This window comes from Tiliqua scincoides, chromosome 4 (assembly GCF_035046505.1).
Source record: "Tiliqua scincoides isolate rTilSci1 chromosome 4, rTilSci1.hap2, whole genome shotgun sequence".
Classification (NCBI taxonomy): domain Eukaryota; kingdom Metazoa; phylum Chordata; class Lepidosauria; order Squamata; family Scincidae; genus Tiliqua; species Tiliqua scincoides.
Window position 1 is genome coordinate 94,576,541 of NC_089824.1, and position 23,707 is coordinate 94,600,247.

Below are 23,707 nucleotides of genomic sequence, written 5' to 3' on the forward strand. Positions count from 1 at the left end.
CTGGGCTAGCGCCTGTGGAGCACTGGGGTTCTGGCGCTCAGCGGTCATATGGACTGCCAGGAAGCAGAGGGAGATGGAGGTGTGGGGGGGGGGAAGTGGGGAGGTGTTGTTCCAGGGCGGGGGAGGCAGAGGGAGGATGAAGATAGGTGGGGAGGAGGCATGCCGGCGGGAGGAGCAGGGTGGGAAAGAGGGCAGGACTGGTGGAACTTCACTCCACCAGATCCTGAGCCTCCATGTCAGGCTGTCCACCCAATGTGGAGGCTCTTGTCATAGAATCAAGTAGGCCCATTGCAGGGCTACTCATTTTACTTGGGGAAAGGGGACTTTTGTCCCCTTCCTTTGAGGAAGCGGTGGCTACCTGGGGTGTGCTGGATGCAGCGGCAGCATTCTTGGCTCCGCACCAGGTAGCTCAGGATTGGGCTATTAGGCTTCAGTCCTATATACACTTTTGTAGGAGTAAGCCCCATTGAATACAATGGGACTTACTTCTTAGTAGATGCACCTAGATCATGGTGTTGGACTATGAAATAGATGATGGGGAGATGACAGGTGAAAGGAGGGGAGAACAAGGTCAGGAAGCAAGGATGTGGAAAATGCCATTATGTATTCATTCTCTCTTTGTTGGAATTTTGTTTAGTGAACTTATAGATTTCTAGATTGTGTTTTTTACTCATTTTAAGTTGTTGGGAGAGTTAGAACAGAAAAAAGAAAATATTTACCCAGTGTGTGATTAATCTGTGGAACTCTTTGCCACAAGATGTGGTGATAGCACCTGGCCTAGATACCTTTAAAAGCAGATTGGACAGATTTCTAGAAGACAAGTCCATCACAGGTTATAAGTCATGATGGACATAAGCAACCTCTTGGTTTTAGAAATAGGTTGTCTCTGAATGCAGTTGCAAGGGAGTGGCAACAGGACAGAGGTATCTTATTGGCTTGTGTGCTTCCTGAAGCATCTGGCTGGGCCACTGTGAGTTCTAAGAAGCTGGACTAGACGGGTCTTAGACCTGATCAAGTAGGGATCTTCTTATGTTCTTATGTTACTGTGTTTTTGTTTTTTATTATTTGGATTGTAAGCCACCTCTAATGTCAATTTACACAATGGAATGGTTTTAATAAAAAAAAAATTCCTGTTCACCACTTTTGTGTGCTTTCTCTCTGACTTTTACATTTTCTCTTCTTGCCTTCTTCTCCATCACTTTTTTTTTCTGGACAATTCCTTCTTTCCACCTTTCTTTGCTAGTGTCCCTTACCTTCTCTGAGCCTATTATCTTCTCTCCATCCAGGCCCCTATTTATACCCTCTCTTGCTAGATCCTTCTGCTTGCACTGCTCCTCTCTAAGATGAGCTCTACTAATAGAAGCCAGTGAACCTTCTGCATTTCTCACTCCTCTTGGTAAGAATTCTTTCATCTGTCTGCCAATCACTGTTTTCATCCCAATCCCAGAATTCCTTTGTACATTCCAATATAATTGCTACTGACATAACTAACTTCATTTTAGTTGTGAATGGGCACTGCCAAAATACAGTAGTAATGTTGCAGGTGAGGATGTGTTTTTTATGAATGTTACATTTTAACTTCTTTATTACTTGAAAAATGAATAATTTTGGAAGTTGAAACTTTGCCAGTACGCCTGGCTGTTGTCTCCCCAAACACATTTGGATTCTCTTCTCATTTTCAGGCAGTGCTGCTAATTGGTGAACAAGGGACTGCTAAAACGGTCATCATCAAAGGGTATATGTCAAAATATAATCCTGAAAGCCACATGGCCAAGAGCCTGAACTTTTCATCAGCAACAACTCCTTTCATGTTTCAGGTAGTACTTAGAATTCTCTTTCTCTGCAGTGAAAGTAAAGCTGGCCTTTTGGTATCCTGAGAATATACCAGGAAGAGATAATTTAAAAGCATTGTATAAAATTGCATGGATCTATATTTTCATAGCCAACTGTCTTGCTCCTTTGGCATTTTGAGCACAACGATCATTCTCTTGGGGTGTTCATCTTTTCCTTGTTCATATTACTGTGAGGTGAACAATTTCAGCTGATTCATATCTGTTCTGATGTGCTGGTGGTTCATGTTCTGACAGATCCCAGGATGTTTTCACTTCACTGATAATTTCCTTGAAATATATGGCCGTAGCTGCCATGAAGTCTCATTGTGTTCTTATTAAATGCTTTTGGAAGAATGATTAACGAACAGCCCAGTCCTAACCAACTTTACAGTGCTAATGCAGCTGTAATGCAGCTCCTAGGTAAGGGAACAGATGTGCCCCACCAAGGCAGGATGCAACGCGTGCCCTGTTAGCATGGCTGCATCAGTGCTGGAAGGTTGGTTGGAAATTGGCTGACAGTGTATTAAGTGTTTCTCAATGTTTGTCTCCCATTATACCACTTTGCATGGTCCACCTATTGGAAGTACCTCCAGAAGTAACTGGCAATGATGTAATCACCAGTTACTTCTGGTCTGGAAGACCAGACGCAACACAGACATCAGTAAGAGACTCATGGCGGATAGGAGAGCTTTTTCAGAGTGTGCATGCTAGAGCTCTGCCTGCCAAGCCAAGTCTCCTACTGCTGTTTGTTGTATTGTACTGTTGCTACCAGACAGCAGGGGTCTGGGGGTCCTGCAAGTACCATCAGTTATACGAGTACCACTGGTTGAGAAACACATTTTAAATCTAATGCAGCAAGCAGCCAGGGTGCCCAGTGGCATCATGATCTACATTGGCTTCCAGTATTCTTCTGGGCCAGTTCTTACTATTGGTTATTATCTATAAAATCCTATACATCTTGTTACCAGGATACTTGAATCGTCTCCTTCCACACTCTGCATTCATCATCAGTTGTTCTGCTCTGTGCCCTATTGTCATCAGAGGTTAATTTGGGGTAGGACAGGGTCTTCTCAGTGGCAGCCTCCCAGTTTTGGAGTTTCCTACCCCAGAAAACCTGGCTAGACCTGATGCTGTCTGTCTTTACTCCAGCAGTGAAAATGTTACTGCTTCAGTTGGCATTTCCTAGCGTTTCTGGTGTTTTTTTTCCTAGCCTGTTATTTTCCTTATTGTCCTCTGCTTATTTTTTATTTTTCTTCTTCTTATTGATTGATTATGCTTAATTTTTTGAATTTTATTGTGAGTGTTTATTGTGAATTTAAATCTGTAACTCACCTTAGTTAGGACCAAAATGCAGCATGAACATTTTTTTTAAAATAAATAAATGTGTGACAATATTGGGAACCTGCTGTTATTAATAATTATACGATGATGTGTGAAACTGTCTGAGAAGAGGGAGAACATTCAAGTACATTCAGATTGCTTCACATAAATTATCAATACTTGCAATGGTCGATGCAGGTATTACATCGATGAGACTAGCAAATCATGCCCATAGATATTTGCTTTAAAGGTGAGGTATTGTACCATTTTAGCATGATTTTTAAAATGAGACTTTTAATTGTAAACTTAAATGCAGCTCTCCGCACTGGATTGGCATTAGCCATGGCTTTAATGCCACATGATCCATTTCTGAAGTTCACAAGGTCTGACCTTCTAAATTCTAAGTTCAAAGACAATCAGAGAATCTTAAGTAAGTTGCCTGAGTTCTTTGGAGCAAGAGTGGAACTCAAGTATTGCACTCACCTTTTAAGTGTCTGAGGGCTCAATCCTCCAATGTAGCCACGCCAAGAACATGTGCCCTGTGTCCAGTGGGATGGGGGGGGCAGGTGGATTGGGAGGCTTTGGAGGGGAAAGGGAATCATTTCCCCTTACTGTTCTGTACATCTCCTGCTCCATATTGGGTCTCCTTGGAGTTGTGCCAGCTCTGTAGCTGTTACATATCCAAGTAGGTGGAGAGGCTTGTAAAAGAGGGGATAGGATCAGGCTTGTGCCACTGTCGACAGATCCACTCCTTCCCACAGTCTCCCTGCCCCCGTTCCTCCCCCTCCCCGCCCAGTTTTGCCCCTCCCCTCACCCCTGCCTTACGTACTCTGGCAGATACAGTGAGGTCCTGCAACAGCCAGAGAGTGCTGAGACCTCTTGCAGCAGCACTCCCAAAATGGCCACTGATGGAGCACTCCACATGCTGTCAGCAGCCATTTTTAGACAGTGGAAGTGTGTGTGTGGGCTCTTGGAATGTTATAGGAAGGGTCTGTTAATAATTGTTATCCCTAGTAGACTATAGGTAAAATACATGTATGTTCTTAAAAGGCATGAGCTAGATACCAGCTCAAAAAGTAGTGAATGTTTACTACTGAGGAAGTTATTTGTTTGATTTTTGCAATTGTGCATTTCTTTTTACAGCGCACAATAGAAAGTTATGTGGACAAGCGCATGGGCACAACATATGGCCCACCTGCCGGAAAGAAAATGACAGTCTTTATTGATGATGTGAATATGCCCATCATCAATGAATGGGGAGACCAGGTCAGTTAAATGAATAAGATGTGTGTGTTTACTCTCAAATGATGTTGTAGAGTACAATTTCCTGGTTTGGATTAGTGGCTGGCATCAAGATGATAATTCTACCTGGATTTTTGTTAATATTAGAAAATGTTCCAAAATGAGTCCAACATACATTTTTTAAGTTGGCGCAGAATGCTGTCTGATTTTATTTTGAACATCAAAAATTGGCATTAGCAGTTTTAAAGGCTTAAAAAGAAAGATGCAATAGCTTATCCTAATATAATCAGACTGCTGTTGGCTTAGATGCCAACAGTGTCTAGCAATATCTCGGCACTCAGTGAGGATGTCATTGCTAAGGCAATCTGAATAGTCAGTGCAGTCCCACACAGACCCTGTGGTATTTCCTGGGGTCACTGGGCACCAGACTGGGATAAATGGTAAAGATCATACTCTGTCTGTAGCTTTATTGACTTCCTTGATTTACAATGTCAATTTTAAAGTAGCAAATAAGAACTCTGAACAGGTGAAATATGAGACTAAAAAATACCTTCACCTAGTGAATAAAGGTCATTGTGTGAGGTTTCATTAAATTAAAAAAACAATGCATTTAAAAGTACCTCAGTGGTACCAATATATTCAACTTCTGTACTAACAGAAATACTAACACTACTGATTGTTATATTATTAGTTTGTAATAATGCAAAATGAAAGCATAAGAAATAGTTTCAAACATCAGTAGGAAAATGATCAATTATCAACTAGAGAAGCTAGTGGAAGATAATATTTCTAGCAGGTACCAGAAAACCCATTTGCATCAAATTGTATGAGAATCCTTATAAAACCTTTTCTGCTGATACTTAACATCTAATGTGCTAAACAAAAAAAATAATGTTGAGAGTTACAAGTGCTGGAGATATAACTTTCCATCAGATAAATTTTCTACACATGTAGTAGAATTGTCCTGTTTTACAAATGTTTTGGGGAAAAATGGTCACTTTTAACAGAATGACAAATTATGACTATCAAATTTGCCCCTCCAATCCTTCCTTTTAAGTTTTTTAAAACGATCCTCTTTCAAAATTGCATCATTCCCTGATGTTTGACTTACTGACAGCAACAAAAATAACAGAAAAAATTGGTGTAGCTCAACAAAAATGGAGTTTGACAAAAGCAAAAAGTGAGACATTTAGCATTGCAATCCTAACATGCGCTGGAACAGGCAGGTTGGCAGGCCCATGCTGTATCCAGCGCAAGTTTTGGGCTGGCTGAGGCTTGCCCTAAGGCAAGGGGAAACCTTTCCCTTAATCCCAGGAAGAGCCACAGTGGCCCCAATGTCTGCTTGGTCACCTGACAAGGTGGCACAGATTTGAGCAGAATTGAACATCCAGGAGCCGCTCTGTGCCACCCGGGAACACAGCTAGGATCATGCATAACTGCCAGATCCTGGCCCCCCTTCCACTCCCCACTCACGAACCTGCCTGCCGCCCACCCTCCCCTGCCCCGAAACACCTCCTCCCTTCCTCCTCCCCACCCTCCACCTGCTCCCCCCAGACCCCCACGCCAGCCATTAATGCCCAACTTTTTTAACACAAGGACTTTTTTTACAGGTCACCAATGAGATAGTTAGACAGCTGATGGAGCAAAGTGGGTTCTATAACCTGGAGAAGCCTGGGGAATTTACTAACATTGTGGACATTCAGTTCTTGGCTGCCATGATCCATCCTGGTGGTGGACGTAATGATATCCCTCAGAGGCTGAAGAGGCAATTCTCTGTATTTAATTGTACTCTGCCTTCTAATTCATCCATTGACAAGATTTTTGGTAATGTGGAACAGCTTTTTTACCCATGTTATTCACACATATGACTTAGGGTTTGCTTCATTTTGTTGAAGGATTTAAAAACTGACAACCCTGAATCAGTGACAGGTGGTGCCTTGGTACCCGGGGGAGGGGGATCCATTCCAAGACACTCAATGGATTCCAAAATCTGCTGATGGCAAATCCGCGGATTGCGGCACCTATTCTCCAATCATGACCGGAGCTGTGCTCTGGTCATGTCTGGAGGCCCTTCTGAGGGCCAAGGAGGCCCTGTGCTGAACCCAATCCTCAGGAGGCCTTCTGAAGCCTCCAGAAGGCCGAAAATCGGCAGTCGGAGAAGGGCCTCAGAATACGAGTGGATCTGTGCTCCGGTCACTATTGGAGAACAACAGATGAGGAGATATGCAGGTTCGGGATCTGCAGTGAGGTAATGCATTGCATAGGTCCTGAATCTGTGGATAAAGAGGTCCCACCTGTACTCTTGTTTCTATGAGCAGGGAATCCCAGAATATTGTTTCTGTTTGAGCATTTTACTTCACCTGTAGTATATAAGGTGACAGCAACTGTTACCCTGCACATGCCCAATCTCATCTGATCTTGGAAGCTAAGCAGGGTCAGGCCTGGTTAGTACTTGGATGGGAGACTGCCTGGGAATATTGGGTGCTGTAGGCTTATACCATAGTCTTTTGAGAATGAAGGTTGCCAACCAACCAGTATATGTGGTCCCAATACTGACTTGTACCTTCTGGAGGAATTTGTTTTGCATGCATTTTTTTACACTGCATCCACCCTTTGGTTTTGGCATGCTGTTGTCTGGACTGCTTAGGCTGAGGGGTGCATACATTTTCAAATTCTGAAACTTGTGTTCTCCAGGTGTGATTGGTATGGGACATTATTGTAGCCAGAGGGGCTTTGCGGAAGAGGTGAAAGCAACAGTTGACAAGCTTGTACCGATGACCCGCCGGTTGTGGCAAATGACCAAGATCAAGATGCTGCCAACCCCAGCCAAATTCCATTATGTGTTCAATCTTCGAGACCTTTCCAGAATTTGGCAAGGGATGCTGAATACTATCTCAGAAGTGATTAGTGAACCCAGTGTAAGTAATGCAGTCTGAAACTTCTGTCCTGATCATCTTTGAGGTACTGTTCCGAGTTTTTGCTTTGGGTGAATGTTGAAGAAAAGCACTGTGCCTATTGGAACCAGTGACAACAGAAGGTAGGCGGTTCCAGAAATAACTCCTTAACTGGACTCTGCAGTTCAGATTCACAAATGGTTAAATAAAACCACAGTATAGTTGTCAACATTGACCCAGGATGTGTATGGGCAGGGGGAGGAGGTGGAAACACTTGGAGCGCGATCCAGACTTTGCACTGAGCTGGCACAGCAGCTGCTGCCTGGGTGGAAGGTGTCACAAATGTGCCATAAGGCACATTGCAACACCTGCTGAGTGAGCAGTGCTGGTGAAGTAGCCTGTGCTGCCCCACAAGTGCTGCCTTCAGAACCCCGGATGCTGGGGCAGTCAGGTAAAGGGGCACAGGGGCATGGGGAGGATGGTGGGGCGTTTCTGGGCTAGGGGAGGGGCAGAAGAGGGGCAGATCGGGCCCAGGAGGGGGGGAGGAATTGGCAGAGGCCTCCTCCATCATATCCTAACCCCCTGAAACCCAGAGCTGGTCGCAATTGCATTAGGGAGACATTCTGAGGTGTGGAGGGGCCTGCAGAGGGGCCCCTGCAACCTCCAGAGTGCTGGCTCTACCCCCAGAAACATTAGACACCCTTTTTTTGCAGCAGCAGCGCAAGTCAGGAAGCGCTTTGCCACCATCTCCATTTGTTGCCATGCCCCTTAAGGGGGAAGGCAATGTTTCCGGTAGTCCTGGGGGGGTCACAACCCCCAAGTTGGGAAATGCTGCTTTACATGTATCAACAAAAGTTATACAGTATCAAGAATTATTTAGAGATTCCATTTTATATTTCAGAGTGGAAGAGCAATTTTAGCATTGTGTGGGGGTTCAGCAACATCCAAAGGCAATCTCTTAGGTGCATTCAGTGTAGGTTCTTCTGAAGAAAAATGCATGTGGTATGAAACCCAGACAGGGGGAGTGATGGCCTCTTTCACCCTTTCTAAATCGTTCACCCTGGCGTACCTCCCATATTTATATGTAGATCACCCTTTGCCAGGAGAAAAAAACTTGCCATAACACATTCTTGCACCAAATCCATTAGTATTGTCAAAACAAATTTTATGTGCATTTTACAAAGAGATTTCTGCTAATGGATATGCCACCAAAAAAGTGTGGTGAAAAACGGCACTCTTTGCCTCTTAACAGGTGCTCATAAAACTCTGGAAACATGAATGCAAGCGTGTGATTGCAGATCGTTTCACAACTCTAGACGATGTGGATTGGTTTGATCTGGCTCTGGCAAAGCTGGTTGAAGGGGAATTTGGTGGTGACAAAAAGGCTCTGGTAGACCCTGGCGTTGATACTTACTTTGTGGATTTCTTAAGAGATGCACCTGAAGCAACAGGTAAAATATTTAAATTGGAAAGGATCTGTTTGACAAAAGACATATGAATGTTCTTGGGTAGAGCACATTTACAAGATGAGCAGTGTGGAAGGACCCAGTGACGAACAGTAAAAGTTTGCATGAGGAAGTTGGGAATAATAACAATATGTAATATTATTTATAAAACGTCTCAACAGGTAGACTTGGCAGAGTAATAAAAAATATGGATGCTTTAAAGTTTGTTTCCCCGTTTAGTGTGAGAAAAATGGAAAGACATAGAGTAACTTTAGTGTTGATTTAGCATATACACTGCTGCAAGGAGCTACTGGTTCACAGCCCAATCCTGAGCTGTCCTGTGTCCAAAACTACAGCAGCACAGAAAATGGATGCCGCTGCATCCTTTGTGCTCAGTGGGCAGCACTGGCAGCTCCTCAGGAGAGGCGAGTAGCCCCGCAGGTAAGGCAAGTAGTCCCACAATAGGGCTACTCAATTCTACTGCAAGGGTCGGCATACAATTAAGACCCTCTATGTTGGGCGGGTGGCCCTGCCTCGCTCCAGCCCCACTCCCTCCCCTGGTACGCCGCCTCCCCACCCTCTCTCTGCCCCCCCACCCCAGAATACCTCCTCCCCACCTCCCCCCACGCCCCACTTATCTCTCTGCTGCCTGGCGGTCCTTGCAACTGCTGAGCGGCAAGCGCTCAGCTAACACCAGTGCTTCACTGGTGCTGAGGGCAGCAAATACGCGTTATAACACATTTCCGACAGTGTGCGCCGGCACTGAGCCAGTGTGCACCGCATAGGATTGGGCCCTCAGCCTGTGCTTGATTGACTAAAAGGATCTTTACAGAAAGGACCTAGGCTTAAAAACTGGATCGTGAGAGACAAGCACAGACCAGAACTCAGAACTCAATGGAATTTTCCATTCTAGAACCCCCAGTAGATAAAAAAATATCAGTGGATACCAAATCAGTGGAAAAATAACTTTAAAGATCCACTTCCAGGTTTCTTGCTTCTCCTTTGCTCCTAAAGGAATAATTTCATTCAATTAGATTCCATTATTCACCCCATCTAGTGGCTGAATGTGGAATAGTGTCTATACTGATGCATTCTGGGGCGAGAATGGAGGTGCAAGAAACCTGGAAGTGGATCTTTAAAGCTATTTTTAACCCTGAGAAGCTTGCAACTGGTGCAGTTTAACAAAATCATGGGGAGAGCTTTGGGAGCACATTGACATGGGGGCATAGCTTGCTAGTACTTCCTCATTGTCTGTGAGGCTCAGGGCATTGAAGCGTGGTTGGAACTCAGGGCAGGGAGGATCTTGTCCCATCACTCCTCCCCCAGAATCCTGGGGATTGAAGGTGGGAAATTGGATTTTGGTGCTTTTTTTCCTTGTTACAAGACATTTAAAGGTGGACCCCGGTATCAGTGGTGAATCAAATCAATGGATACCAAATCAGTGACTACCAAGGCACCACCTGTGTTTTTATACTGTTTTCAACCAAAAAGTTATCCAACTGGTTTGCATAGCTAAAGAATGATATTGTGGTTCCCTGTTCCAAAGGAGGTCACAGTCTCAAACATAAAACAATTTGAATATCCAGGCCAGAATACACAACTGTAAAGTATTCATTAGCCTAAAATCACAGCTGAGATAATGGGTAGAAATGTATTATTGCCCTATACATGTTTATGGTAGTTGAAAGAATAAGAAGGGATGGAAGAAATGATGGCAACTTTCATTTATGTGAGCTGCTAGCTGTCTTGCATGCCTTTTGGGAGAACTACCATACTGTCTTCAATTCCATCTGTTCCAAACTCTAGCTGAGTTAGCAACCTCCATGTTCCACTCGGAATACACAGCATATTTGTAAGCATGTGTACTCAGAAGTAAATCCCACTGGGTTTAATGAGACTTCCTACAACTAATTGTGTTTAATAATGCAATCTATACTTGCAATTCCATGCATACTTATTTGGAAGTAGGTCCCATTGAACATAGAGGGATTGGCTTCTGATAGGGCGGTAAGCCTTATCCTTGTATATACAGGTTGAGACTAATTATTCATGTGGGTTCCATTCCAAGCACTCATGTGGATGACAGAAAATGAACTATAGTAAATCCATTTAAAAAACAAAGTTTCTTTGCTCCAGTGATTTAAAAACAGCCTTGCTGATCTTTGTGATGCAAAATGAGTCATTAAGAAGACAATCCATCAATCACTTCTCCTCCAAGCACTTCACACTTCACCAATGCAAAGTGATCACCTTTCTTTCAAGTGCTAAGGGGGAAGGGAGGGGTTCGCTGGAGAGAGAAGGATTGATGGATTGTCAGCCAGCTGCCCTCTCTCTCTCTCTCTCATTAAGGAGGCTATTGTCGAAGGACTGCTCAGTTTTTTAAACTGATTTTAAAGGGGTGCATTGTTTCCCTTCTCCAGGGATCAGCACTTTCCTTCTCATTTGCAGGGGCCATTCGTGTTGAGTCAAATCCGTGTATAAAAAAATCAGTGTATAAATAGGCTGGACCTGTATAGCATTTTTCTTCAGTGACAAACGCAATAGCTGGAGAAAGAGATACTCTCTGTGATGATGAATGCTGGGTATCCAGCATTCAAAATCATGGGGAGAGCTTTGGGAGCACATCAACATGGGGACAGAGCTTGCTAGTGCTTCCTCATTGTCTGTAAGGCTCAGATCATTGAAGCGTGGTTGAAACTCGGGGGGGGGGGGAATCTTGTCCCATCATCCCTCCCCCAGAATCCTGGGGATTGATAGGTAGGTGAAGTGTCTTCTACCTACCCATGGCTTCAGAGTTCTTGTGGAAAGGGGCTTAAACTACCCACCTTCCCTGTGCAGACCTTGATAGTGTGCGGGGGGGGGGGGAAGGCTCCTTGCGTTTGGGCAACTGCACACTGCTTAGTCTACTGCCTTGGTCCTTCATACAAGCCAGTGATAGGGTTTTTGCTCACAGAACGCAGGTCCCCCACCCCGTGCTCCATCCCACCGCCCAGAACATCTTAAAATAGCATTCCCATTGTTATGGCAGTAGAGGTGCCTATTAGAGTTGTTGCAAGCTGCACAGTTTCCATTTGGCTCCTGTCTACTTGCTCAGCTGCTAGCAGACTGCTGTGTCACCTGGTCAGGGGCGAGGGGTGATTGGCCTCTTTCCCCCTTACAGAAGTCCGACCCCAGACACTGCCTGCTCCCCTTTTCTTGTATGCATATCCTAAATGTCTGCAATTGATATTATTGTTAACCTTGCAAAAGGCCTGTAATAGTCTGGAAACAATCATATACGTGGTTGTGCTTTGCTGTTTCTTAACAAGTCACATCAGTTGTAGAATGACTAAAATTCGAAACACACAGAAATGCCCACTGGAAAAAGAACAGGATTTTTTCTTTTTCCTAAAAAGAAACGTATTTTATTTCAAATTAGGTTTGGCGAAGAAAAACTTTCGGAAAGGTAAGCTTGGGCGACTGAGCCAGCCAGATAGATGCATAGAGACTTTTTTAAGGGCTTGAGTTCAGCGCACAGCTGTGCATGTTTAGTTTCACAGAAAGTAATGCACCTAAGCATGTCTAACGCTATCTTAAAACACCTTTAGTTTAAGAGGAACGAACTAAGGCTTATGGCATGCATGGTTGAAACCAGCTAAATCTTCATGGGTGACACTGCGGGTTGGCAGAAGTGCAAATAAGCATTAAAGCGCTGATTTCAAACGTACGGCTTCAAAGCTGACTTTCTCCACATAGAAAAGCTACCCCCCCAAATTGTCATAATTAATAAAACATTCAATCAATCCTTGTGATGCCTGAAGTATTCTGAGCATGGCATTGTTGAAGAACTTTTCTTGTATTGGAGAAATGCATTAAAATTTTATAATGTCAAATTTTTAGAAGCTATTTAAGTAATGTGAAACGCTTGATTCTCTTTTTGAGATGAACTTAAGAGGTGTTTGTTTCCGGTGAGTAAGATAGGATTACAGCCTAAGTCTTACTGAAAACAATGGTTTTACTTCTGAGTAAAATAAATAACACCGTTTTCAAACACCTCTAGTTATTGTGTACAATTAGCAATAGACTTAGCATACTTTTGCATGTTTGAAACGCTTCTTATTGTGCAATTTTATTTTCATTTAGTGTCTGTAGGAAAAATTAGTGTCTGCTTTTTAGAAATGCATTTAAGATAGTGAACTTTAGCATGCAAACACTGCGTAGTAGATAGAAAAGTGGGTGTCTTGCACTGATGTCCTCTTTTGAACTTATAAACTGTTTGGGAAGAACCTTTTTTCCTCCAGAGTCTGTGTTGATTAGCATTGCTCTGGTGTTCAGAAGCTCCTTACATAACTGTTGACATGCTGAAGTAGTTGGTACTCTAGAAGTGAGGAACAGATGAGGTGGAAGTGAGCTGCCAGAACATTCCTTGATACACAAACAACATTAGTTCAACTTGAGAGCCTTCCAAATAGCCCAGTCTTGCTTTTGATAGTGACTTTGGCAGTGGGGCCACTATTTTCTAAGCTTATTGCATAAAAAAATCACTCTTCAGCCCAAGAAGAGTGTTGTTGCTGTTTCTCCTCTCCTCAGATATCCTGCTGATACTTCTCTGTCCCCAGCAGGTCACCAACAATCTGATATAACCTCTGTTTTTCTTCCCCCACTTCAGTACCCAGCTAGCACATAATTTGTACCTTCACTCCACCAATGTGGCCTGTGGTCCCCATCACCCCTTATTTTGGTAATTCAAAAACTGAATACGCTACAGGGCTGTGGGACAACTGCTATTGCGCTATGACTAATTTAGTAATTAAAGACAAATCTATTGAATTAGAAAAAGCTCTTGTGAGTTCAAAGTACCAACCCTCAAAGGAGCCTGTCCTTTGATTTACTACTCCACCATAACCTTTTTCTGATGTGCCTCTGTTGCATGTGGGGAACCTGCATGAAACATGATGGGATCATCCAATCACTTCTGATGCAGAGACATTGCAGAATTACCCACTCCCCAAATAGGCTAGCTAAATAATTCAATTCTTTGCCTGCCTCTTTCCAATCAGGTTGTGTACCCAGAGCTACACTTTGTACAGAAACACAGGGTTGGGCTATAAGGATTATGGGCTATAAGGTTCTTTATTTTTAAGAATGTTTTTACTTACTGTTAAAGCAAACCTTTCATATGAATGAAATACTTGGGAACTGGATTAAACTGGTTTTAAATTACATGTGTTACAATTTGGCCACGTAATCCAGTCTAGCTTGAAATGTATTATCAGATAGTCAGACTGAGATGAGAGAAGGCTTAACAGTTTGAAGACATACAAGAGCAATGCGCAAAGCCAACCCTTGTCTCTAATTTGAAGTATTAAAATGGTTTGTCATTTTTGTCACAGGCGAGGAGCCAGATGAAGCAGAGGCTGATATGCCAAAAGTATATGAACCCATTGAATCTTTTGATCACCTGAAGGAACGTTTGAACATGTTCTTACAAATATACAATGAGAGTATCCGGGGAGCAGGAATGGACTTGGTGTTTTTTCAAGATGCTATGATTCATTTAGTAAAGGTACTGGTGGCTGTGGTAGTTGAATTATAAAGATTTCTATTTCAGGCCAGACTTGGGTCATCTCTGTGTCATATATATAAAGCAGTGATTATGGAAAGAATAAAAGACTTGACCTTCCTGGCTGAACCCCTGAGTAAGATGCTATACCTGGAATGCTCCAGAAGGTGCTGTTAGTGTTTTGGTTCTTTTTGAACATTTTTCTGGCATTTGAAATGGTGGTCAGCATCTGGTGTTCTTACAGATATCTGAGCCTTGTACAGGAGAAATCAAGTTGCTCCTGGAGAATGAAATGACCAGTATTTATAGGCATATTTTAATTAATGTAAATTGAAAATAATGAAATTCAGATGACAGCCCTTCTGTTGTTTCTACAGCCATAATTAAAGGACAGGCTGCAGGCATGTGCTCCTGTTTCTTCATTGATACTATCTTACAAAGATAATGTGCAAAGACTAGTTCAGATGCCCTGCAGCCTGCACACAATATGATGTGTGTATTTGTGTATGTGTCTGATTATATACAATGTTGGGGCTTTACCTGCAGCTGCCATTTCTGCAGTTGCAATTGCCTGAAGACAGTTCACCACAATCATGCAAGCTGTAGCAAATAATGCCTTGCTATATCAATCATATACCTGATAATTCCTCATTCTCCAGCTGGTGGTCTCATGGGCATGCACAAATGATTGTGCAGAATCTGCTGAACATTTTGATCTGACCCAAAGAAGAATATTCAGTATTACAAGTAATAATACTTGTGTGCAAATCTTTTTATCTCTTCATCAAATCCCAGGATAAGAATTCTAGCCTTGAGGAATACTTGAACTGGGAAAATTTAGTGACAGCATGTAAGCAGAGCCACTCAGAAAATAGTTAGAAAGGGTGTAAATGTTGAGTTCCACCAGTAGGGGGAGCAGTAACCTATCTTGCTATCTGGTTAAAAGTTTGTAGGTTACTCTTTCCTACTTTTACTAGACCTCTCTGACTTTTTTCCCTGTCTTGTTTTTCTGCTCTGAGTAAAATAGCTGTAGTTCTTTCACTGTTGCAGCAAAGTTCTTAACAAAACTCAGTGTTGCTGTGTATGGGACTGATTCATTCTCTCTTCTAACATGAAAATCTATTGTAAGGATCATGGTTTCTAGACCTATATTCCTCATTCATCTTTGTATTTCCCATGGCCATATTGTCCTATCCCTACTAAGGTTCAAACTGACATGCAATCTTACATAAATGATTTAAAGAAGCCAGAAACTCACTAGGAGTTTGAGGTTAGGTTGGCAAAGTGGAGTCAATAAATGGCCAAGGCTGCTGGAATCAATATGGTGTTGGCACAATTCAACTGAGCTGTTGTGACCGACTGTTCACTATTTTGTGACTATTCATATATTCAATAATAAACTTTATGGTGTTCTGTAGATCTCTCGTGTGATTCGCACTCCTCGTGGAAATGCTCTGCTTGTTGGAGTTGGTGGGTCTGGAAAACAGAGCTTGACTAAACTGGCATCATTCATAGCTGGCTATGATACCTTCCAAATTATGTTAACAAGGTAGGGTATTGAACAGCCTGTTTCTTAAGGATTTGGACTAATACAACATGAATTCTGTTCACTGAACATTTTTGATCTGTCATGCAAGGATTGCTCAGGTTTAATTTTTTAAAAGTGTCCTGTGAATAGCAAAAAACAGTTTCTCTGCTAGTTCTCAAGTTACAACCATGTTCCTTCCACAAAGCATGAATGATGTTTGATATTGCCATACCAGCTCTAGCTGGGGACCCCAAAACACCTAAGGGGGTTGGAATCAGCATAAGAGAATTCTCAGGCCCCATTACCCACCTGTTCCACTGAAGATGTTTTATTCGAGGGCTTCTTAAATTCTGAAGCTGGCAATGGATAACATAAAAATGTTCTGCTCCATTCGACCAGCATGATGAAATGCAACCTTGCAAAGGAGTTCACAAAAACTTACTAGCCCTCTTTTTAAAAACTAACCTGCCCATCCCAAATCTAGGTGGATTTCAAGACACTCTTCAAAATTCAGAAGCTTCTCTAATCTCAAATTTTAAAAATAACTGTTGGGGGGAAAAGAATAACAATTATACAATTAAATAATTGAATAAAAAGAAGGCATATGCCCTTTCCGTACTTTGATTTTACCAGCACATGTTGTGACATCCAGATATTGGAAAAAAATGAACCGGGTGCCTCTGAGCAGAGTGCAGCACCAAGGGAGTACCTGTGTGTGAGAGAGAGGAAGAGAGAACCTCTGAACGTGTGCAGTGCATTACTTAGAAAATGGTTTTGTCACTGGGAAAAGAGCAGAATGCCTCTGAGCCTGTGCAGAGTGCATCACCCCCCAAGAAAGATTGCCTATCACAGATTTACAGTTTTGCTGGGTTTGTGTTATAAACACAGCCACTTTCTGGTGACTTCAGTCAAAAAAAAGGCAGACTCTAAATTCATAAATAAGTTAATTGAATAGTAAACATATTTACCATGCATTCCCCAATAAATAAAGCCGACAACAGGTATGGGATTAAATGGGCCACTTTATTAATTTACAACAAGCGCAACAAGGCCAAGTAGGAAACAATACCCAAACTAAGTGCGGGGTTCTAAATGGGGGAAATGGCCTAGCCGTCTACGTCCCCCAGTCTCATAGGGCATCCACCCAACTCCAGGCGTAGCTCAATTGTTATTAAGCCCGCCTTTCACTGTCGCCCAAAGAGGGTAAGCCAGCCAAACTACTCTGCCTTCAGGTCACCCCTGCAAGGCCCCAAAGTTCAGACCAGGGGCTAGCCAGCCTGCCTTCCCGAGCCGGTCAAGCATCCAAAGAGCGGTTCTGGTTCACCCCTGCCCTTGCTGGCTTAGATTGGACGCCGGAGAAGGTCTTCTGTCTACCCACCCCGCACTTCTACCGCCACAAGGGGAGGTCAGCCTAGCACTTGGCCTTCCCTGCACCCAAAAAGAGGTTCAAGCCTTGTTGCAACTCTGAAAGAAAGCGCCCATAACCCATAGGAGAAAGGTGAACACCATCGCCACAATAAAGAGCAGGCTCCTCAAAACCAATACTGGGATGATGGATAGCCGCTCCACCAAGCTCCGTGATGACCCTGCCCAGGTAAGCGTTGACCCTTTTGCGTGCTACCTCGATTCTTTTAACACTACTCACCCACCGCCAAACTCGCCTAGGCAGCATGTCAGACCACAGGATAGTGGTCCCGGGAAACTGACGGACTAACGAGTTAAAATCCTTGCGGGCCTGGAGCCTCAAGGACATGGACGTCCTCTGACCCAGGTCATTTTCGCCCAAGTGTACCATGATTACCTGCGGCAGGGGGTTGACGGCAATGTACTCCAAAACGGCCGGGAAAAATTGGCCCCAGCACGTACCCCTCTTGGCCAACCAGTCAATGTGCGCAACATCACCCAGCGCCAGCTGAGAGCCGAAACTGGATGACATGGCATGCTTCCGAGCCCAAAAAACTATGGAGTGTCCGCAGATCAAGACCCTGGCTGGGCAGCTCCTTCGCGGACCTGTGGGAAAAAGAAGCACATCGTGAGATAAGCTCACTGGACAGGCCAAGAGAAAGGAGGAATACTTCCTCTGCTCTAATACTCACTCCCATGGCCAGTCACGGTCAGTGACCTGGTCTGCCTTACTAGGACACCCCACCTACCCATCACGCCGACACTGGCACGGCAAACGCCCTCCAAGCGCTGCCACATCTCGCCAACTCTGGCGTGGCAAACGCCCTCCAAGCGCTGCCAACAGAGCCTACTCGGCTCTGACACATCTCGCCAACACTGGCGCGGCACATGCCCTCTGAGCGCTGCCAACAGAGCCTACTCGGCTCTGACACATCTCGCCAACACTGGCGCGGCACACGCCCTCTGAGCGCTGCCAACAGAGCCTACTCGGCTCTGACACATCTCGCCAACATTGGCGCGGCACACGCCCTCTGAGCGCTGCCAACAGAGCCTACTTGGCTCTGACACATCTCGCCAACACTGGCATGGCACACGCTCACTGAGCGCTGCCAACAGGGCCTACATGGCTCTGACACATCGTGCCAACCTGGCAGTGCACACATTGCGCCCACTGGCGTTGCACATGGAGCCCTGGCGGCACCTTTTCGCACGTAGTATTTAAAGGCACCAGAGTGCCATCTACCGATGCGCCTGATGCCCTGGGGGGAGAAACCAATGCTGGCCGCAGTGGATGCTGCCCCCATCCTAACGAATGCAGCCCAAACAATTCAGGCCTCAGGCCTAATTGAGACCGCGCTCTTTTTAAAAAATGGCCCGAAACTGGTAAAGGGGAAGGGGGGGACTATCCTCGTGGCGGAATAGCGGGCCCACTCCTGCAGGAGCCATTAAGCAGCACTGTTCCCTGACAGATACTGGACAAAGACACCGGCTCGGAGACTGTTACAACTGAATCCACTGCCCACGCCCTAACTGGTATGTTATGGAGGGATAAACTCCCGGACCGTGACACATAGTCCCCCCACTGAAGGACTCTGTCAGTGGGGGCAAACCGTGACCTAACCAAAGCAGTCGTGGGGGCCTGGGATCCGGATACAGCCTGGCCTCAGGGCTAGCAGCCGAAAGCATTCCCCCTGAAATCGAGAGAGAGCGTCGGCTATGCTATTTTCAAGCCCAGGCTCATGTCTGGCTGATAAAACAGTGGTAATAGCAAGACACTGTTTGACAAAGACTCTAACCAGATTCATAACCCGGGACTCTAGGGCGCTGGTCAACATCCCTATCAGATTATCTAATTTGTCCCTTGGCAGGTGGTTGGTCTGTGTAACCGAGTCCAACTCGATACCTAAAAGGTGAGCTTGCCAAGGGGGGTCCCTCTGTCTTCTCGTGTGCCAGGGGGACCTCCAGCTGCTCACACAGCGCTGTAAAGTCACCCAGGAGCCGAGCACAGATGCCAGACCCAGGTAGTCCCATAAAGAGTAGTGGGCAGTGGATAGTAACACAGTTCTGAAACGCACAGTCATTCCAAAATGTACTGGACGCCTCAAAAACCGAACAGGAAATTGAACACCCCATTGGCAATGCCCTATTGTCTGGCAGAAATCCTGGGGGTGCACTAGAAGCAATCAAAAGGCAGACTGAATATCTGCCTTGTCCATCAAGGTCCCAGGGCCACACTTCTTGAGGCAGGCAACCGCCTCATCTAAAGAAGTGTATCTGACTGAACGCCGGTGGGTCGGTATCCCGTCATTTATGGAGGAACCCTCGGGAAAGGACAGGTGGTGGATCAGTCTAAATTGGCCCTGGGCTTTTTTAGGCACCACACCCAGGGGGGATACCTGCAATTCCTCCACCGAGGAACCGCAAACGGTCCAGCTACTCTACCCGCTTCTAACTCCTTGGCTATTTTTACCTCGCACCACCTCCTCCATGTCAGTCACTGACCGGAGGTTGCGAGCGAACGTGGGGCTAACTGGAGGCGGGGTTAGGATCTTGAAACCAAGCTGAAAACCCTCAAATACTCTGGCTGCAGAACGATCTGTATAAAATTGCAGCCAGTAAACCAAGGAGGGAATCTCAATTGGCGTCAGGCCCTTTGCCAACACCAGTTGAGGGTCCACCACCCGGCTTTTTCCCACGGAAGGGGCGGAAACCTTGCCGTGGTCCACTGATCCGTGGACATTTTGCCACGGGATGCCCAGCCCCACACATGGGGCAGCCATGGGAAAACGAACATCCCGGCCTGTTGCATTTGCCCGTGGCATTAAATTGGAAGCAAGCGCGAGGGGTTTGACCCCCCTGCACACCCTCAGGTGCCGCAGGCTGCTCGGGTCTGGAACGAGCAATCAAATGCCCGCTATCCGCCCTATCCCCCAACGTTGCCCTAGCCGGCAGGACTAACTGCACCCAGAGTTCCCACTGGGGTATAGTCCAGTCCAAAGATGGGTCCTGTGCGGCTCTGATGCGAAATTGACGGTCATAAGCCATCCAAGCTGCACCAGCATGATCACACAAAGCGCGATGAATAATTTCCAGGTATTTGAATAGTTTCCCCGCCTTTTTGGGGTGCAACTGGACAGTGACCCCAGCATAGACAATGAACCCATTCAGCCAATTGGTCCAATTCTTTTCTATCTTCCTCTGCCTGACAGTTTCCTCGTCACGCACAGGGTCTCCCACTTTGGGGGTAGGCTCAGGCTCAATGTGAAGGAGACTGAACATGTCCACAAAGTCACCCCGCCATGTCTTCTCCTTGACCGACATGGCGAGGTGAGAGCCCAGAGGGATGGCGATGATGCCATACGAAACCGTAGGCTTCTCCCTCTCCACCACCAATCCCAATGACTCTTCCCCCCAGTCCACATCCTGCTGGTCCAACTCTGTGTCGGCCGTGGCAGGATAATGACCACACTGGGTGGGTGCCCTGCTGGCCCTGGGACCAGATTTGGGACAGGGATATATCCAACCCAGGGCCCAGGGGTACTGGGGGTAATTGGGCCCCTGCCAAAATGAAGGAGGCCCCCAAGGAGACCAGGGCTGATCCGGTGCAGCCCGGCTAGGTGCCCAAGGAATGCCCTCCTTGTCATCCCACACAGACTATGCATTGTGGGCAAAGCCCGCCCACGGCTCACCTTGCCCACTGCAGCCACTAAAAGCCTGTGGCCGGGGCCTTTTAACAGGACGGACCACCTCCTCCTCTGCTTCTAGGGTGTTGACGTCCTGCGCCTCGCCCTCCTCGACAGTAACATGCTTATCCTCCAGAACATGAACCTCCCGGGGAGGGAGAGAGGCCCCTTTACTCAGCCTACCTGATCTGCGAGGTACGGGGACTGCCCTGGAGCTGGAGCCTCCATCACCCTGCCCCGCCTTGCGAAGGGCCTTCTCTTTTTTTTGCGCATCATAGCGGGCCATTACAGCCCGCAACTCAGCCATTTGATCTTCCTCATCTGATGATGAGGGAGGGGAGGGGAGAGGCCAAGCTGGAACTGCCTTTTTGGCGGCCTTGCCACCCGACTTCTGGGCTTTCTTCCCCATGTCCACCCCCCAAGTGAAGGAATATCCCAATTGGGGCCCACCGCCCCCTGTGTTCTAATTTTTAACTGAATACGATACGAGAGACGGGGAGGACTGCGGTCCCAGCAGTGCCGCCGCAGCAGCACGGTTTCTTGTCCCTCGAAGTCCCCCAACTCTGAAAATGAGAGACCCTTTGGGCAGTTGAAGCCCTCAAAATGGCCGATGGGCTATATTTAAAATTTTAAAATGGCGGAGTGCCACGAGGCAGGGCCCAAAATGGCGCCCAGCCACGAGGCACCCCCCCAATGGCCGCCGAAATGCGCCCCAACGGACAGGCCCGCCAAGGAGGAACGCGGGGTGGCCGCCCACCACGGGCGCCTGCCGCTCCCACGGACCCCCCAAAATGCACCCGCCGCCGCGGGGCGTGCAGAGCCGCCAAGCGCTGCAAACCACGCGGCTGGCAGAGCGCACAGCGGGCCGCCCCCTACCGCTGCCGCTCGGACAGAGCGCGCAGCGAGCCGCCCCCCTCGCTGGCATCCTGCAGAGCGCGCAGCGGGTCACCGCCTTGATATCGCTCACGGGGCCGCTCAGTCGCTGCGCCCCGGAGCGAAACTGCAGAGCGCGCAGCTCGCTCTAGAGAGGCTACCCACTGCCGAAGTGACGGGAGCCTGCAAGTGCGGATCCACGCGCCTCAAGCCGCGTCGTGGGGCAGCCTCTCTCCGCTCCTGGAAAAGCGACCTGCCCGGTCGCTTCCAGGAACGGAACTGAGCCGGGTCTAGCGCCTGCGCGCTAGATCCGGCTCAGTTGTCCCGCCCCGCAAGGCCAGCCAGCCAATCAGCTGGCAGCAAAGCCCTGCTGCCGGCTGATAGGGGGAGCAGCCTGGCAATCATTGCTAGCGTGCTTATACAGGCACGCTAGCTGCCTTTACTGTTGTTGTTTTTTACTTACTTACAGATTTTTCTGTGCTTTTCAAAAGAGGATCAGCATTTGAGAAATGAGCAAGCATTTTTTAGCTTTTACAAAATGACTCAATGAACTATGCAGCTTGAATTACCTGAGGCATCTTTTTTGTTGCCATCAGTCTCTGATTGGCTATGGCTTTGTTTTTGTTCTTCCTCTAGGTCTTACAACACATCCAATTTGACGGAAGACCTTAAACATCTGTATAGGACTGCAGGGCAGCAAGGGAAAGGAATCATCTTCATTTTTACAGACAATGAAATAAAAGATGAAGCTTTCTTGGAATACATGAACAATGTCCTCTCCTCAGGAGAAGTAGGATTTTTTCCCCCTCCCTCTTAGCTTTTAGTTAACCCCTACTTCCCTTGCTGATGGAACTGTAGTAAAAGAGAGATTATGTAAATGCTTCTGAATGATAGTGGTGTTAAGGGCCAAACCAGGCATGATTACTCCCTTCCTGCAAATCCTCCCCACTGCTGTTTACACTGGGAGGGAAGCAGACATTGACCCCTATCACAGTTTCCCTCCTGGGGCAAAGAAGACCTGCAGAAGTCTGAACAGGAACCATAGTCTCCCTTGATAAAGCCATCCCTGCTGTGGTCCAAATTCTGAGCTTCCCCATTGCTTTTAAGCAACCAAAATACAGGGTCAAAACAATGTGTGACATTGAATATGTGTCTGTGTTTTAGTTTTTTTAATCTTAAAAAAAATAGTGGCAGAAACTTGATTAAAACTGGGGCTGTATTGTGAGGGAGTGGAAAGGTTAAACCTTTTTCTTTCATGCCAGTTCAGAATGAACCCTCAAAGCTCCTATTTCCTCAGAACAGAAGCAAATACAGAAAGCTGCTTTCCTCCTGGGTCATGATCTGTATTGGGAAAATGGTGCAAGTGCAAGGATTAACCCCTTCCTTTCCACTGTAGTCCCAGTTCAGATCCTCCTCCATGGCTTTTTTTCTAGAAAGTTAAAAACATGAAAAGAAGCACATAGATTAGAAAGTCAGTTCCACTGAGCTCAGTAGAACTTACTTCTGAGTAAACATGCGGAGAATCAGGATTTAAAACTTTAGCTTAGTGGTTCCCAAACTTTTTTTGAGTGGCGGCTCCCTTGACCTAGAGGGTCATTCACTGCAGCTGCCCATTAGGGCTATGATCTTGTACACTGTATAGGGCAGCGAGTTTTTAGCAATGATTCTGCAGCCTCCCTAGCTAGTTTCTGTAGCTCCCCAGGGAGCCACAGCTCACAGTTTGGGAACCACTGCTTTTGTTGACTGATTGATGGGGGACAGTTTTAATTGATGAAAAAATTGGTAGAGCTGCTTTAGTAGCATGCTTATTTATCTGTCAAGGGTCTTTGATTTCTAGTGTGTGTTACCATAACAACAGGAATAAAAAAAAAAAATGACTGTCTTTTAAAAACAAATAGTAGTATGGCTGTCACATCCCTCCAAAATGTCAAAAGGGCATCTCTA

The 23,707-nt window shown here is 46.0% G+C and overlaps 1 protein-coding gene and 1 pseudogene across 1 annotated transcript in view; both read left to right on the forward strand.

Moving 5' to 3' along the window:
- DNAH5 (dynein axonemal heavy chain 5) overlaps positions 1–23,707 on the forward strand; it is a 142,434-nt gene that overhangs the window by 73,898 nt on the left and 44,829 nt on the right. Inside the window, exons 47-54 of the mRNA XM_066622914.1 lie at positions 1,683–1,817; positions 4,296–4,418; positions 6,005–6,218; positions 7,089–7,312; positions 8,541–8,739; positions 14,106–14,278; positions 15,694–15,824; positions 22,400–22,553. Coding sequence (XP_066479011.1) covers positions 1,683–1,817; positions 4,296–4,418; positions 6,005–6,218; positions 7,089–7,312; positions 8,541–8,739; positions 14,106–14,278; positions 15,694–15,824; positions 22,400–22,553 — 1,353 coding nt within the window. The remainder of the gene's footprint in view (positions 1–1,682; positions 1,818–4,295; positions 4,419–6,004; positions 6,219–7,088; positions 7,313–8,540; positions 8,740–14,105; positions 14,279–15,693; positions 15,825–22,399; positions 22,554–23,707) is intronic.
- Positions 6,768–6,887, forward strand: LOC136649803 (5S ribosomal RNA; annotated as a pseudogene).